Below are 16,541 nucleotides of genomic sequence, written 5' to 3' on the forward strand. Positions count from 1 at the left end.
TCAGCTGGGGCAGGCGCCGGGCATTGGGTAGCTCGGATGGGCAGGGCAGTGCTTGTAGGGAGCGTAACGCTGGAGACCTGTATCACCTGCCCTCAGCATCTTTGTTACAATCGCCTCCATCCCCAGTAGCAGCAGACTCAGGCCTTGGTCCTATTCCGGGCGAGGGGGATCCTACACATCATCTCTGATATTGAGCCATGGGAGAGTGGGGAGCATCTTTGTTTCGCCTCAAAACTAAAAAAAGCAGAATCAGTTTATTGAATTAATTGCAGTTTTAAGGCACATAATATTTATTAGAGCCAGTACACATCTGAGAGATTTTTACACTCCCCTGTAGGTTCTACAATATCTTTTGGTCATATAAGTGAAACGTTTATGGTGGCTAAGTCCATAAATGGCTATTAGCCAGGATGGGTAAGAATGGTGTCCCTAGCCTCTGTTCATCAGAAGATGGAGATGGATGGCAGGAGAGAGATCACTTGATCATTCCCTGTTAGGTTCACTCCCTCTGGGGCACCTGGCATTGGCCACTGTCGGTAGACAGGATACTGGGCTAGATGGACCTTTGGTCTGACCCCGTACGGCCGTTCTTATGTTCTTATGTTTCAGCAGGTCTTTTCACAATGATGATCTAAGAGTTGGAATTAAACTTATTTCTTTTTTTGGAGTTCATGGAGGGTAGAGTCCAAAAGTTAGTCTGGCCTTCTAAATGTGACGGTCTGGAAACTGCAGGGGTGCCAAAAGAATCTGTAAACCTCTGGACAGTTCTGTGCCTGCCATTGTTTCAGTTTCCCTCCTTCATTTCCTCTTCTGTACCTGAGGCCAGGGGCAGAGCCAGGCGTCGAGCACCACTGCCTGCCCCTCCCCCCCGACACTTTGGAAAGTCAGTGCCTGAAACCAAACATAATTAAAAAACCTCAAAAGTGTTTTCAGGCTGGTTTATGCAAGTAGCAACCTTCCTTTCATCTAGGCCCCAGTCTTTTGCTGTGTGTGCAACAATGTAAATAGCACTTGCAGAGAAGGGAACACCAATGAAAATAAATTCAACAGGACAAGCTGTGTTACTGGAATAGCATAATCAGTGCTCTCAATTCTTGGCAGGATAAAGTAGAGCTCCAAGTTTATGGCTTCAACCTGCTAAAGCCCATAAGTGACAGTGATCTACTAAATGTGTGAATTAAATTAATAATAGAAGACAACAAAAACTAGAGGAGAAAATTTAAATGGTGTGTAATTAAAGAACAGTTATAACATTTCCTGTGATTTTAGTTTCATATTGTAGCACTACTAATGCCTTTCAAATATACTACCACTGGTTTGAAGACACAAGCCCTATGTATTTATACCACTCCAGTTATTATGATATGCAAGTAACTTATCAGAGGTGCTGGGGCATCCCCAAATGTACTCTTTAAGATTTCCAAGGGTTTGAAATTATTCTTTCCAGATCTTGTGCACCACAGGATTTTACTATTCCATGGGATTTGTCTACATTACATGTCAGCTCAGACTAGGACAAATCATGGTCATCATCTTAAGTGGGCCATTCACTATCACCTTCAAGCACAACACAATTTTGTAATATAGACAAGCCCCTGGTGCACATGCCTCGTGACCTCATGTGATCATGTCTTCAATTTCAAAGCCAGCAGGCCTGGATGTTGGGTGCCGGAGGTCCTGCTGCCCTGGGATGGGGGCGATAATGTCCCCCATGACGAGCTAGAGCAAAAGTATGAGACGGTTCTTATTTTATTCGAAGGGGGAGCAAACCAGCACAGCAGGGGGCCCTGCGCCCTCTACATGAGGTGCAAACTACACCCACTTCGACCTGCTACCAGTAAGCCGCCCACTTGAGAAGCAGATGGGGGGGAACTAAGCCACAGATCCCCGTACCAGGCCCCGAATCCCCTCGCTGATCCCGCAGCCCCCCCACTTCCTCCCACGTGAGCGCCTGATTTGGGGCGGGGGGAGAGAAGGAGGCGCTGCTGCGCTGCTCGTTCCGCCACTCCCCATAGTTTGGACCCTCTCCGCTTCCCGTCCGCCTGAGGGTGACCGAGCGGCAGAGAGCAGGTGGCGTTCCAGAAGGTGGTGGCGGGGCACGGTCGTTGCGGTAGCCGCCTGCCTTCCTCCCCTTCATAAGATGGCGGCGTGTGCTCCTCCGTCTCAGCAGTTCTGCGTGGCCGAGGAACGGAGCGGCCACTGCGCCGTGGTGGATGGGAACTTTCTCTATGTGTGGGGGGGATACGTGGTAAGCAGGGAGGAGGCGGCCTGGGGCATCGGGGTGGGGTGGGGTGGGCTTTGTTACTACACGGCAGGGCCAACGCGCTGTGCCCCACGGCATCCTGGGCTGGGCGGGAGCAGCAGTTAGTAGCACCCGGGTTCCTCCGCTGCCCCCGGAGAAGCTACTGCTAACTGCGGGTTAAGCCTTGTTCCTCGTGACAGGGGTGCAGCCGCCACACGGCCGGGGGGAGGGGCGTGCACGTTCTTTACGTCAGTTCGGTCGCTGATTGGTGAGGCGGGACATGCCGCGCGGGAAGGGAGCGGGTGTTTCAAATCTCAGCTGTCGAACGTTCGTGTTGCTGCGCTGGATTCTCAACGACCATAACGGCCGCTTAGCCGAGGTGAAGGGGCGCGTGCGTGGTGCCTCCAGGGAGCCCAAGGCGTGGAGATGAGCGTGGGGACTTCACTCTCGTCCCAGATACATATCCCATGAGCTCCAGTGGGGTGTCCTGATAAATATCGCACACACCCCTGTGCCCTAGTCACATTTCCCATCTGCTCCAGAGGGGTGTCCTGATAAATATCGCACACACCCCTGTGCCCTAGTCACATTTCCCATCTGCTCCAGCGGGGTGTCCTGATAAAGATCACACCCCCCCCGTGCCCTAGTTACATTTCCTATCTGCTCCAGTGGGGAGTGGTTTTCTGAATAAAACACACACCCACACGTGTCTGGCCCTCTTCCTGTTTCCCATCTGCTCAGGGAAGAGTTCCTTAGCAAAAATGCTTCCATTTGTACCTATGTGCTGTCCACCCAGTCACATTTAGCAGCTGCTTTGGGAGGGGATCCCAAGTAGGGACTCCTGTCATACCCGCCTGTCCCCAGCCACCTTTTCTGTCAATGGTATTAATGTGATTGTTCACTAAGCATGGAAAGTGTGACATAAATAAACCACCCTGACACTTTAGTACACCAGACTTACAGGGTGTTAACTGTCACCAGCACAGAGGCAGCTAACAGGAGTTTCAGAGGGTATAGCTCTGGAATCTGCTTGGAGGTAGCAGGACTTGATGAGTTGTGCATTTGATCTGGCTGTGGGTTCTTTGTTTGCTCTCTTTGTAGGGGTTGCACAGCTGGGCCATGGGTACCTGAGTAAGCAGCTGAAATGGATCTGTTTGTTGGTGCCTTGGTAAAGGCCATGAGGTTTAACCCTTGGAGCTTTGATCAGCATAGCTGTTTGAAGTCTCTGAGGCTGTGGCTACACTTAGCACTTCAAAGCCCAGCTCTCCCAGCGCTGTCCGTACTCCACCTCCCTGTGGGGAATAACGGACAGCGCTGGGAGCCGCTTTGACCACACTGGCGCTTTGCAGCGCTGCAATTTGCAGCGCTCGAGAGGGTGTGTTTTCACACCCTGCTGCAGCGCTGCAAATTTGTAAGTGTAGCCAAGCCCTGAGTAGTTAATTGCTCCCTGGTGGTGGGGGGCAGAGTTGAACTGAGCTAAGCAGGGAGACTTGATCACTTGCTTGGCAAACTCAAGAGCCCTGAACAGAGGGTAGCTAATAGGAGAGTTTCAGAGGGAGTTAAGAGAAAGATTGTGAGAGGTTTTCCTTCCAGATTTGATTCTACATGCGATTTCAAGATGGCCAGTAATGAACAGTGTTGGTGACCTGTAACGGAGGTACCATTTTTCTTTACTGCCTGAAGCCAGAAGCGACTTCCTATTTATGAAATGCAAATTGGTGGCCATGCTGCAGGATTGGAGGGGCAAATAAAGATAGTATTGAGAAGCGGAGGCATTCCTAGACAATCAGGTTCAGGAAACATTGGTACCCCAGATTCAAGGAAGAACAGACCTGGCCACCAAGAAATCAGAAAGAAAGTCCGAGATGCAGCCTGGTGGTTTGTAACGACCAGAAGCAAGAGGTCATGGAAGCATCCTACATGGCTGGAAATAGACAAGGATGGTCAGGCAGTGGCCCTCAGAGAGAAGAGGAGTAGGAAGAATTCCACACAGCCAGTAGTTTCCATTCAATTTTGGAAACAAAATCCAGCTGGTGCAAGGGAATGGAGAGATGTACAGGACACATCTCTTGATGTCAGCTTGGTCCTACCTGTAAGAAAATCAGGCTTTCCCACAAAGAGTTCTACAACTATCTAAAGAAGACGGATGATCCTTGTTGGGGATTCAGTTCTCAGAAGAATTGAAAGAACATTCTGCAAGGGGCAGGTGGACCCCTCATTCCCAGCCCCACCCTGCAGCCCTCACCCCCACACCCCAACCCTCTGCCCCAGCCCTGAGCCCCTCCCACACCCAAACCCCTCATTCCCAGCTCCATTGGGTCGCAGGCATCAACAATTTTCTTCAACTGGGTCGCCAGAAAAAAAGTTTGAAAACCACTGCACTAGGGTGTGGCATTCTGTGCCTATGCTAAAATAAACCTGTTCCTTGGATTTGAATTTGGAATTAAAACTGCGATTAATTTTTTTAAATCACGATGAATTTTTTTGAGTTAATTGCATGAGTTAAGTGCGATTAATCGACAGCCCTAAAAATTACAGCACTTATTTCCAGTCTGAATTTGTCTAGATTCAATTTCTAGCCACTGGATCATATTATACCTTTCTCTACTACACTGAGGAGCCCATTATTAAATATTTGTTACCCATGTGATTGTAATCAAATCACCCCTTAACCTTCTCTTTGTTAAAATAAACAGATTGAGCTTTTTGAGTCTATCACTATCAGGCATGTTTTCTAATCCTTTAATCATTCTTGTGGCTCTTCTCTGAACCCTCTCCAATTTATCAACATCCTTCTTTAATCGTGGATACCAGATTAAAAAAATTAATCACAGTTTTAATCACACTGTTAAACAATAGAATACCAATTGAAATTTATTAAATATTTTGGATGTTTTTCTACATTTTCAAATATAATGATTTCAGTTACAACACAGAATACAAAGTGTACAGTGCTCACTTTATATTACTTTTGATTACAAATATTTGCATTGTAAAAATGACAAACAAATGGTATTTTTCAGTTCACCTCATATAAGTACTGTAGTGCAGTCTCTATCGTGAAAGTGCAACTTACAAATGTAGATTTTTTTGTTACATAACTGCACTCAATAACAAAACAATGTAAAACTTCAGATCCTACAAGTCCACTCAGTCCTACTTCTTGTTCAGCCAATTGCTAAGAGAAATAAGTGTGTTTACATTTATGGGAGATAATGCTGCCCTCTTCTTATTTACAGTGTCACCTGAAAGTGAGAAAAGGCATTCGCATGGCACTTTTGTTGCCATCATTGCAAGGTATTTACATGCCAGATATGTCAAACATTCTTATGCTTCTTCATGCTTTGGCCACCATTCCAGAGGACATGCTTCCATGCTGATGATGCTTGCTTAAAAAAATGCGTTAATTAAATTTGTAACTGAACTTCTTGGAGGAGAATTGTATGTCTCCTGCTCCATGGCTTTACCCGCATTCTGCCATATATTTTGTATTATGGTAGTCTAGAATGATGACCCAGCATATGTTGTTTGATTTAAGAACACTTTTGCTGCAGATTTGACAAAACTCAAAGAAGGTTCAAATATCAGATTTCTAAAGATAGCTACAACACTCAACCCAAGGTTTAAGAATCTGAAGTGCCTTCCAAAATCTGAGGGAGGAGGTGTGGAGTATACTTTCAGAAGTCTTAAAAGAGCAACACTCTGATGCAGAAACTAAAGAACCTGAACCACCAACAAAGAAAATCAACCTTCTGTTTGTGGCATTTGACTCAGATGATGAAAATGAACATGCGTCGGTCCGCACTGCTTGGGATTATTATCAAGCAGAATTTGTCATCAGCATGGATGCATGTCCTCTGGAATGGTGGTTGACACATGAAGGGACATAAGAATCTTTAGCACATCTGGCACGTAAATATCTTGTGACGTCGACTTCAACAATGCTATGCAATGCCTGTTCTCACTTTCAGGTGACATTGTAAACAAGAAGCAGACAGCATTATCTCCTGCAAATGTAAACAAACTTGTTTGTCTGAGTGATTGGCTGAACAAGAAGTAGGACTGAGTGGACTTGTAGTCTCTAAAGTTTTACATTGTTTTATTTTTGAATGCAGTTATTTTTTTTACATAATTCTACATTTGTAAGTTCAACTTTCATGATAAAGAGATTGCACTACATTATTTGTATTAGCAGCAAAGAATCCTGTGGCACCTTATAGACTAACAGATGTTTTGCAGCATGAGCTTTCGTGGGTGAATACCCACTTCTTCGGATGCAAGCAGTGGAAATTTCCAGGGGCAGGTGTGTATATATAAGCAAGCAAGAAGCAGGCTAGAGATGGACCTTCATGCCTCCAGCTTCCATCCCGGGCACACCACAAGATCCATTGTCTACAGCCAAGCACTGAGGTACAACCGTATCTGCTCTAACCCCGCAGACAGAGACCAACACTTAGAAAATCTCCACCAAGCATTCTCAAGACTACAGTACCCACATGAGGAAATAAGGAAACAGATCAACAGAGCCAGATGTGTACCCAGAAGCCTCCTACTGCAAGACAAGCCCAAGAAAGAAACCAACAGGACTCCACTGGCCATCACATACAGTCCCCAGCTCAAACCCCTCCACCGCATCATCAGGGATCTACAACCCATCCTGGACAATGATCCCACACTTTCACAGGCCTTGGGTGGCAGGCCAGTCCTCGCCCACAGACAACCTGCCAACCTGAAGCATATTCTCACCAGCAACTGCACACCGCACCATAGTAACTCTAGCTCAGGAACCAACCCATGCAACAAACCTCGATGCCAACTCTGCCCACATATCTACACCAGCAACACCATCACAGGACCTAACCAGATCAGCCACACCATCACCGGTTCATTCACCTGCACGTCCACCAATGTAATATATGCCATCATATGCCAGCAATGCCCCTCTGCTATGTACATCGGCCAAACTGGACAGTCTCTAAGGAAAAGGATAAATGGACACAAATCAGACATTAGGAATGGCAATATACAAAAACCTGTAGGAGAACACTTCAACCTCCCTGGCCACACAATAGCAGATTTTAAGGTGGCCATCCTCCAGCAAAAAAACTTTAGGACCAGACTCCAGAGAGAAACTGCTGAGCTCCAATTCATTTGCAAATTTAACACCATCAGTTTAGGACTAAACAAAGACTGTGAATGGCTTGCCAATTACAGAACCAGTTTCTCCTCCCTTGGTTTTCACACCTCAGCTGCTGGAACAGGGCCCCATCCTCCCTGATTGATCTAACCTCGTTATCTCTAGCCTGCTTCTTGCTTGCTTATATATACACACCTGCCCCTGGAAATTTCCACTGCTTGCATCCGAAGAAGTGGGTATTCACCCATGAAAGCTCATGCTGCAAAACATCTGTTAGTCTATAAGGTGCCACAGGATTCTTTGCTGCTTCTACAGAACCAGACTAACACGGCTACCCCTCTGTTATTTGTATTAGGTGAATTGAAAAATACTATTTCTTTTGTTTTTTCTAGTGCAAAGATTTGTAATAAAAAATATAAAGTGAGCACTGTACACTTTGTATTCTGTGTTATAATTGAAATTAATATATTTGAAAATGTAGAAAACATCCACAAATATTTAAATAAATGGTATTCTATTAACAGCATGATTAATCATGCGATTAATTGTGATTAATTTTTTTAAATCGCAGTTATTTTTTTAATTGTGTGATTAATCATGTTTTTTATCACATGACAGCCCTAGTAATTTTTTACCAGTAAGAGTAATTAACGATTGAAACAATTTACCAAGGCTAATGGTGGATTCTCCATCCCTGCCAATTTTTAAACCAAGATTGGATATTTTTCTAAAATATATGCTCTAGGAATTATTTTGGGGAAGTTGTATGGCCTGTGTAATATAGAAGGTCAGATTCGATGATCACAGTGGTCCCTTCTGGCCATGGAATCTATGAATCTGTGATACATGAATCAGTGAATTATATGCCATAATTTGCCATCCGTCCAGGGTTCCCCATCTGTAGCTCATGTTCCTGCTTCAGAGTGACAGGCCCTGATATTTTAAGTAAAACTGTTATTTATGTAAAGATCTTTCTTCCTTGCCTCCTCAAAAAAAATCCATTAATTGTAATGCAAGTCAGTAGTAAGGTGATAAGATGTGTCCATATTTTTCCATCAGAGGGCCATATTCAGTTCTGGTGTAAACAAGTGCAATATCACTGAAGTCACCGGAATCTCTCTAATTTAACCATGTCTGAATTTTGTCTGAAATATCCTTAATAGCCTTCTGTGACCGAAGTCCCAAAGGAGCCAACTGAGGTCACTCAATTAGGGTGAACTGCAAAGAATGGGGCAGACAATCCCCAAAACTGGTGGATATTCCAACACTTAGATTTACCAAGCCAGCACAAAATAGATTCTGTAATATCTTACTGATTATCCAGAAGCTAACAACACAGTTCCCTGAAAGTAACCCAGCCTCAGGCCTCCCCTAGATACCCAAGTCAAATATGATGAAGATTGATGAAAATCTTATTCATCATATAAAAAAGTTCTACCGATCCCAAAGGATCAGACACATTACCTCCCAGGTTATTGAATATTTCAGTTCTTACCCAAATACACGCTTACAGCCAATTCTTATTAACTAAACTAAAATTTATTAAAAAAGAGAAGATAGCGAGTATGGTTAAAAGATCAGTATACGTACAGATTTGAGTACAGTCTTGAAATTTAAATTCATAGCAGAGATGGAGAGCTTTGTAAATGCAGAGTTCTTTCAGAAATAGTTCATAGGTTGTAGTCCAATGTTTATATTCAGGGTCGTCCAGTCAGGACTGGGATCTCAGTCCTTATGGCTTAGGCTTCCCCTGCATGAAGCCTCAAGCAGTTCTGAGATAAACAGGATCAGGACCCAAATCATTTTTTATACAGTTTCAGGCCTTCTTTGACAGCGTGAAGTCCTTTTGCAAACAATAGGCATTCATGGGAACTTTGAAGTGGACCCATTTCCTAAGCATTACTGGTAATTACCCACACAGATTAATATCAGGCAATTGCCTGTTTTTCCACCATTCACAGATGATTTGCTATACATTTCTAGGAGATGAATACAGCAATATCTTATGTTTACAGATCATTTAAATGTGAAGATGTCCTTTTGATCTCTAAATTAACAGAGTAAGCATAGACAGGGATTGTTTGATTACATTGTTGATCACTACCAATATATATGTAAATACACAAAAACACAAACATTATCTCCCCATATGTCCTTAAGGGTTGAATTTGAGTTATTTTTTTTGCAGGATGCTTAACCCTTTCCAGCCATGCATCACACCTTCAAACATTAGCATCTATGCCCCACACAAACACAAGCATGCAGTTCATTCCACTGAAAGTTTTAATGAAGATTGATGGCAAAATATGGAGAACCACTGTCTCCCTTTCTGTTAGTCCCATGCCTGTACAAGGTGGTAACATGTTTCAAATAGCACAAGCAATATTTTGTATTTTCATTTATATCCTATTAAATAATCAAGCCTAAGTAAATATCCAAATTCCAGTAGTTTTATGTTTAAGAATTCTTTATCACAGGGCTAAGCACAGAATAGACAGCTGGGAAATCCTCAGTTTTAACACTACGTCTGCCAGTGCTGGCTGGATATCCTTGGGAAAACACATTTTCAGAGGTGTTTACTAATTTTGTGTACCTTAATTCTCTGTTCACTGACTTTGGGATTCTTCTCTCTCTTCTCCCCTTTCATCCAGACTTTTTTCTAGATCCTTCTGCTTCTTCCTCTGCTATGTTCCTATATATTTTTCCCTTGCTCTCAATTCCTACTGCCTTTTGGTGTTTCCCCAAGACCTCTTCCACTTGGTTCCCCAAGAACTCAGTCTGATTCCAGTCTCATCACTCAGGTTCGTTTATTTGGCATACAGCAAAGCCACTCTGAGTTGATCAGACTTAAGCATAGGGGGTGGATACAGTGCATACCACATATCAAAGGTTACACACCAAACCTCTTCCTTTATATACATTTACACATTACATTGCATTTACTATACTTTGTAACAGACATTTTGGAATTGTCTTGTTCACTTTGTAGGAACCAGTCCCTATGCGGCATGCTCTGCCCATGCATTGTCCATGCATGACTTACTCTACCTCATCTTATGTTCCATGCTTATCTTATCCATTTTATCTTGTCCATTGCAAGTGATTCCCTGGATGATTTCCCCTTATTTTAGCTAGTGCATATGTTCTGTTTCCAGCCTGCTAATCTCCCTAACCCTGTCTTCCAAGAAATGAGGTCTCACCCATATCCAGTTACTCATATAAAGTCAGGCCTACACTGTAAAGACACTGATTCATATTATAATTATCACCAACCTTAATACTGCAACCTCCTTCTCTCGGACTTCCTATCTCTTCCCTCCATTCATTCAAATCACTGTTGCCAAAATAATTTTCCTTTCCCAACCATTCTCCCCTATTTGAAAACCTTCCCAGGTTTTCTATCTCTGGCATTAAATTTAAGCTTCTCCTCTTCTTTATGGCATTCCATAGCTTAAGATCTTATATCTCTGCCTTCTTCTTTTCTTCCACTCTCCCCCTACTACCACACACAACCTCTTTCACTCAGATCTGTCATCAGATCTTCTCAATTATGCCTGGAAAATCCTCCCAATTAAAGATGGCTTGCAAAGCAAACAAAAAGTGTTTTTTTTTTAAATTTGGTGGTCTGTCTGCTTATCCAAAAGTTAAATTCTGGTCTCTCATTTGCTATATGTCATTACTGGAGGATACAAACATGTTGATTGAGAGATCTGGGTCCTCAACTGAAGGGCCCAAGGTATTGAAATCCCATTTGAAAAAAAAGTTTTCTTTCAAGTCTTTATTCAAGTATTTGAGTGAAAGTGGTATTTTAAAAAATGCAGTTTAAAATAAATCCCAGCCCCTCTCAATTAATAAGGTTTCACTTCATGATTTCACTGCTATCATCTTACCAGTTGTCTAGCCATCCATAGAGACTTTCAGGAAACACAGGTGAGACAAGACCTGAATTGCTATTGGGGGAAAATAAAAACATAAAACCACCTTTAAAAAAGTATTTAAGGCCATATCAGAAAGAAGCAAAAGGGTACAAACCTAATTATTTATTCCTTTGTGGGTCATCTTCAACGTTATATAGGTGTATTTGGGTAGCAAGGATTACAATACAATGAAAACTGGTTAAAGTAACCACTCAAGGGACCAGGAAAGATCAGTTATTTAATTACACTTACTAATCAGTAGTAGTATAATAAGAGCAGATAGCTGTTCTCTATTCTGTTCTCTAGACTGATTCTTGCCTGCATATTTATACCTGCCTCTGGAAACTTCCACTACATGCATCTGACAAAGTGGGTATTCACCCACGAAAGCTTATTCTCCAATACGTCTGTCAATCTATAAGGTGCTATAGGACTCTGTCACTTTTTACTCTATTTTGGAGATACTTTGGGGTAGTCTCTTAAAAAAGAAGCTTGCCTAAGGGTGGTTTCTTGTACTGGTTGTACTGTGCTTTGCTTCATGTTGCAACTACAATCCAAAATGTACTGGCTTTTAGTCATAATTACTATATTTCTTGACTGCACTTAATCATTTTTCTGAGTTGCTACTGCTTTTTACATTTCCTGCAAGATGGTCACTGTGCGTTAAACTGATATTGCTAGTTGAATATGGAACTACTCCTCTCCCTCTCTCTCATTTACTGCAAAGCCAAACTTGCTTTTTTCCCAGTCTATCCACGTGAAAGTGAGTGAGTAGAACTGGTATTAAGCAATTAATAAAACTATTGCATAGGGACACCATTCTGCATACACCTCTACCCTGATATAACGCGACCCGATATAACACGAATTTGGATATAACGCGGCAAAGCAGTGCTCTGGAGGGGCGGGGCTGTGTGCTCCGGCGGATAAAAGCAAGTTCAATATAATGCAGTTTCACCTATAACGTGGTAAGATTTTTTGGCTCCCGAGGACAGCATTATATCGGGGTAGAGGTGTATATGCTTTATTTTTTATAATGCTTCAAAAATAAAAATAAAAATAAAAACCTGTTTTGAACTTACAGTGTTAAATATAAAATATTAGAGCTATTGAGCTGTTCCAGTTAAAATTATCAGGGAGCACACATTGAGTATAAAAATTGTATGCAATCTTCGTGAATTGTCTCATTAAAAGTTGTGAAATGTTCCTAACTAGCATGTATTTTGATGATTTTTGAATTGTAATGACGTATAATACATAACTGATTAAATATTTTGCATATTTGTTTTCTTTTAGTCAATTGAAGAAAATGAAGTGTATTTGCCTAATGATGAGCTTTGGCTCTATGAAATTGATAGTGGGTTATGGTAAGCCATTTTATTTATATTTAATGAATTTGCAAAATGTGCTATTTAGACCTGAGTATTATTACCTATGGTAAAAATTATTTCAGATACATAAATGAGGTCTGTTTCATGTCTCTTGGCTGCTTAAATAGCCTGCATTCATTTAGTGTAAACATTTAATATCTGATGTATATTTTGGAATAATGTCTTCAGATAAGAATATACCTATGTAAGCACAGTCATTTTTTTCAATGGGATGTTTCCAGTGTTAACTTTTTAAACATAGTTTATGACTTGTTAAATGTAAAGAGCCACTTATGTATTTATACTGGCTAAATGAACTTTTATGTTCAAATGAATATTAATACAACAAGATTAGAGTGCTTGATCCATTTAGGATTACTTTCTTTTTGTTGTTATTACTTAATCATATCAGAAATATGTTTGCATAGATAATGTATTTTAAACATTTAAATCAGATTAAAATCTTACACATCATTAGCAATATAATATTTAAGTTTTACATCAAATTGTATTTACGCATTTTGGGGAGGTGGGTCTAGTAGCGATACCAATTATTAAGATTGCCTGATACTTCCCATTATCAGACCCTGTTTTTAGTTGCATATAATTTTGCCAAACTTTAGCCATGTGGGCTGAAATTTTCTATGCTGGGTGTCTGCGATATAATATCATATTTTAAATTTCAGCCAAAATGGCTGTTTAAGAATGAGGCTAGGGAACAATATGCAGTTTTGCCCAAGTTAAAAAGTTATTGAGCCCTTATCTTTGAAATGCTCCATGCTTTGGTGCAGGGACTTGAAATTTGGCAGGGGATGGCTTTTGCCATAACATCCACCCAAGTTTGGCCAATTTATAAGCATTTGAAAAATTGTAGTTTGCACATGCTCAGTAGAGACTTGCTAGAGCTAACAGCAAAAAGTCTCAAAAAAGATTCTGTCTTCAATGAGCACACCTGATAGTGCTGACCAGACTGTTAATGTGCCCTTCTCCCAGAGCAACTGTGTGTTCCCATCCTGTTGTATCTCCTACTAGTACTACTTTGCTTTTGATGTATTTTGGTTTGTTTGGGAGCAAAATTATGAGTTTTTAATATATTTACTAAATGCCAGGACAATGCACCTAATGGAAGGAGAGCTACCTACTTCTATGTCAGGAAGTTGTGGAGCTTGCATTAATGGGAAGCTGTATATATTTGGCGGATTTGATGATAAAGGATACAGTAATCGGGTATTGTAATCTTTTAATTCTGTAGTGTATTTTAATCGAATGACTACTAATGCAGAACTTCATTTAACAAAGCATTTAACCTTGCATTTAACTAGAGGGAAAAATCTAAGGGTGAGATTTTGGTTTTATTTTAGAAAAGGTGCACTTTAAAATACTTTAAATTGTAGATCTGATTCTTTAGTCCCTCTGCATCAGTACATCTCCTGTTGACTGCACTGGCAGTTTTGGCTGGGTTAAGACTGCAAGATAATGCCCAGTATGTTTTGTTTTTTATTTTGATTTCTCAAGTTTGCTAGTATTTCCAAAATTAATTGTATTTCTGTGAGAAAAATACATTTGCAAACATAATTAGACTTACCTCACATTTGTTGCTTTTTCTTTGCTCTTTAGTGGGCAAGTGGCATTGCATTTCTAGGATAGTCAGATAATAACTAGTTAACATTAACATATGACTGCTAGTTTCTCTGTTGATTGTAGGTAATTAAATACTAATAAGGAATGAAATGGGGAAAATAGGTTATTCAGTGGATTAATGTAATGGAAACCAGAATTTCAGTGTAGATTAGAAAACAAGTGAAATGAGTTTGATAGTTCAACTAATCTGCAGCACTTCTGCACCTAGTTAGGTTCTGTGTACACTGAATTTATAATCAATGGACAGAGCATTAGACTGAGACTAACAGGTGAAATAATGGTGCCATTGAAGTCAATGGCAAAATTCTTACTGACTTCAGCAGGGCCAGGATTTCACCCAAAGGGCATTATCAAAACTGAGAGGGGGAGATTTTGCTGCTTCTTCCTGAATTTTAGTTGTGATTAGTCAGTGAACTAATCTCTTACTATCATAAGCATTATAATTTGTCAATTGCACTCAGATTTCTTTTTTTATATAAGAAAATTATTGTTCTTTTGCTTTTTGTAATCACATCTATTGCTGATTTGTGCTCGATTCTTCAAAATCATTTATTTTATACTTAAAATATTATAATTTTTCTTTTAAGCTGTATTATGTTAATTTGCGAACAAGAAATGGAACCTATAGATGGAAAAAAATTACAGACTTTAAAGGTCAACCTCCTACACCACGTGACAAGCTTTCCTGTTGGGTGTATAAGGACAGGTAATACATCAAGAGTATTTTTAATACCTACTAATCAGAGGGAAGAAGTGTTATATTACAGGTAGAACACAAAACTGGAAGTCCAATTCAGACTGTGACTTACTCTCTGACCTTGGACAAATCTCTTAACATCTCTGTCTCTCAGTTTTACCACCTGTAAAATAGGAATAACCATACTTATTTTTATTTAGCTGATGACTTATTAAACTGGTGTTAAAGTTCATTTACTGAATTTTTAATTGCTTATGAAATTACAAAGATTATGCAATAAAACATTGTTAGATTTGGTATAATTTTAAATTATATTTGTTTGTAACAATATTGACAATAACAAAGGGTATTTCAATGAATAACTCCCTGCTACAAAGAGCAAAGTTGAGAATACACGCTACGTATTTGTATTGTAAATGCCTCTTAGCATATTTAGCCAAATTGGTTGTAAAAGTTCTTTAAGTTATTTGAACATATTAAACTAAAAAACAAATGTGTAAAATTTCTTAAGATTTTATATTAACCATTAAAGGTGGTAGAATTGGTCACTGAGAAATAAATTAATTGTATATAAGGGCTATTTGCTGTAAAAGCTATTGTAAACAAATAAGAGTTACATGATATATAATGAACAAAATAAACAGTTCATTCATTTAATCATTTATTGATTTCTGGACTCTAGGTCCACCAGGGTGTGACAAAAAAACCTCAAAAACCCAATACATTTAGTACTTAGTACTACATGTTGGTTTTGAAACTCTGAATTAGCTGCAAGATGTACAAACATGTATGCAGCCATGCATCTCTTTTTAGCTGTTGATATCAGGGTGTTCAAGAGCATGAATTAATTAATTCAAAGTAAAGTTTAATTTATGTACAGAATGAAGATCCACCCATTTCAGGTGGAAGTATGTGACTAACTGAACACTTTTGTTAAATGTATGTATTTGGGGGCAAACTACGCTCCATTTTGAAAATTTGCCATCAGTCCTCAGAAGATGTGAATCTGAAGATAAGTATTTCTTAGAAGCTTGCACAATACTGGGAAATATCTAGAGAGCTGCTGTAACTCTGCTTTCTTAGGGATGCCAGCCTTCCATCATCCCTTGTAACCTCCCTTCTGTACAAAATCATCATCAAACTGCCACCTCCCAAAACAACCAACTACAACACCAAATGTTCACAACCACTACTGATGAAAAAAATATAATCTGGTAAAGGTGTGTGTGCAGAAGGGTGAAATGGGGGCAGAGTTAAGCCTTGTTCTGTGGTGTCTAGAAGTTCGGGCAATGCTGAGGTGGGATAAACTTGTGCATGGAAGAGTAGAGCATGTAGCTTAACTTCATTTCCTTGTTTCTGTGGGTTTGTATCAGGCATGTTTATGTGTGTAGCAACATAAAGTTTGTGTAGTAATTATATACAGTATGTAATATTTTTCTTTGTTTACACATTTAAGCATTAATAGTACAGATAATTGAAATTTCTGATAATAAAATCAAATATAGTAGCTTATCAAAATATCAAATTGAACATTCAT

General features: G+C 40.3%; 2 protein-coding genes across 8 annotated transcripts in view; one reads left to right on the top strand and one right to left on the bottom strand.

Annotated features, from left to right (window-relative positions):
- The window catches only part of POLE2 (DNA polymerase epsilon 2, accessory subunit), a 28,621-nt gene extending 28,129 nt beyond the window's left edge, over nucleotides 1–492 (bottom strand). Inside the window, exon 1 of the mRNA XM_039534993.1 lies at nucleotides 87–492. The gene's annotated coding sequence lies outside the window, so the exon portion shown is untranslated. The remainder of the gene's footprint in view (nucleotides 1–86) is intronic.
- Nucleotides 1–16,541, top strand: part of KLHDC1 (kelch domain containing 1) — a 71,008-nt gene that overhangs the window by 2,259 nt on the left and 52,208 nt on the right. For 3 of the 7 annotated variants that reach the window (XR_005597640.1, XR_005597641.1, XM_039534997.1), the window contains exons 1-4: nucleotides 2,004–2,248; nucleotides 12,593–12,663; nucleotides 13,776–13,893; nucleotides 14,895–15,013. Coding sequence is in view for 5 of the 7 variants with exons in the window: in XM_039534997.1 (XP_039390931.1) it covers nucleotides 2,141–2,248; nucleotides 12,593–12,663; nucleotides 13,776–13,893; nucleotides 14,895–15,013 (416 nt within the window). In the remaining 2 variants the exon portion in view is untranslated. Of the gene's footprint in view, nucleotides 1–1,600; nucleotides 1,731–1,791; nucleotides 1,838–1,999; nucleotides 2,249–12,592; nucleotides 12,664–13,775; nucleotides 13,894–14,894; nucleotides 15,014–16,541 lie in introns of those variants that run through there. The other 4 variants (XM_039534999.1, XM_039535001.1, XM_039534998.1 and 1 more) reach the window with 4 other exon arrangements.

The sequence above is a fragment of the Mauremys reevesii genome, linkage group 4 (assembly GCF_016161935.1).
Source record: "Mauremys reevesii isolate NIE-2019 linkage group 4, ASM1616193v1, whole genome shotgun sequence".
In the NCBI taxonomy this organism is placed as follows: Eukaryota; Metazoa; Chordata; order Testudines; family Geoemydidae; genus Mauremys; species Mauremys reevesii.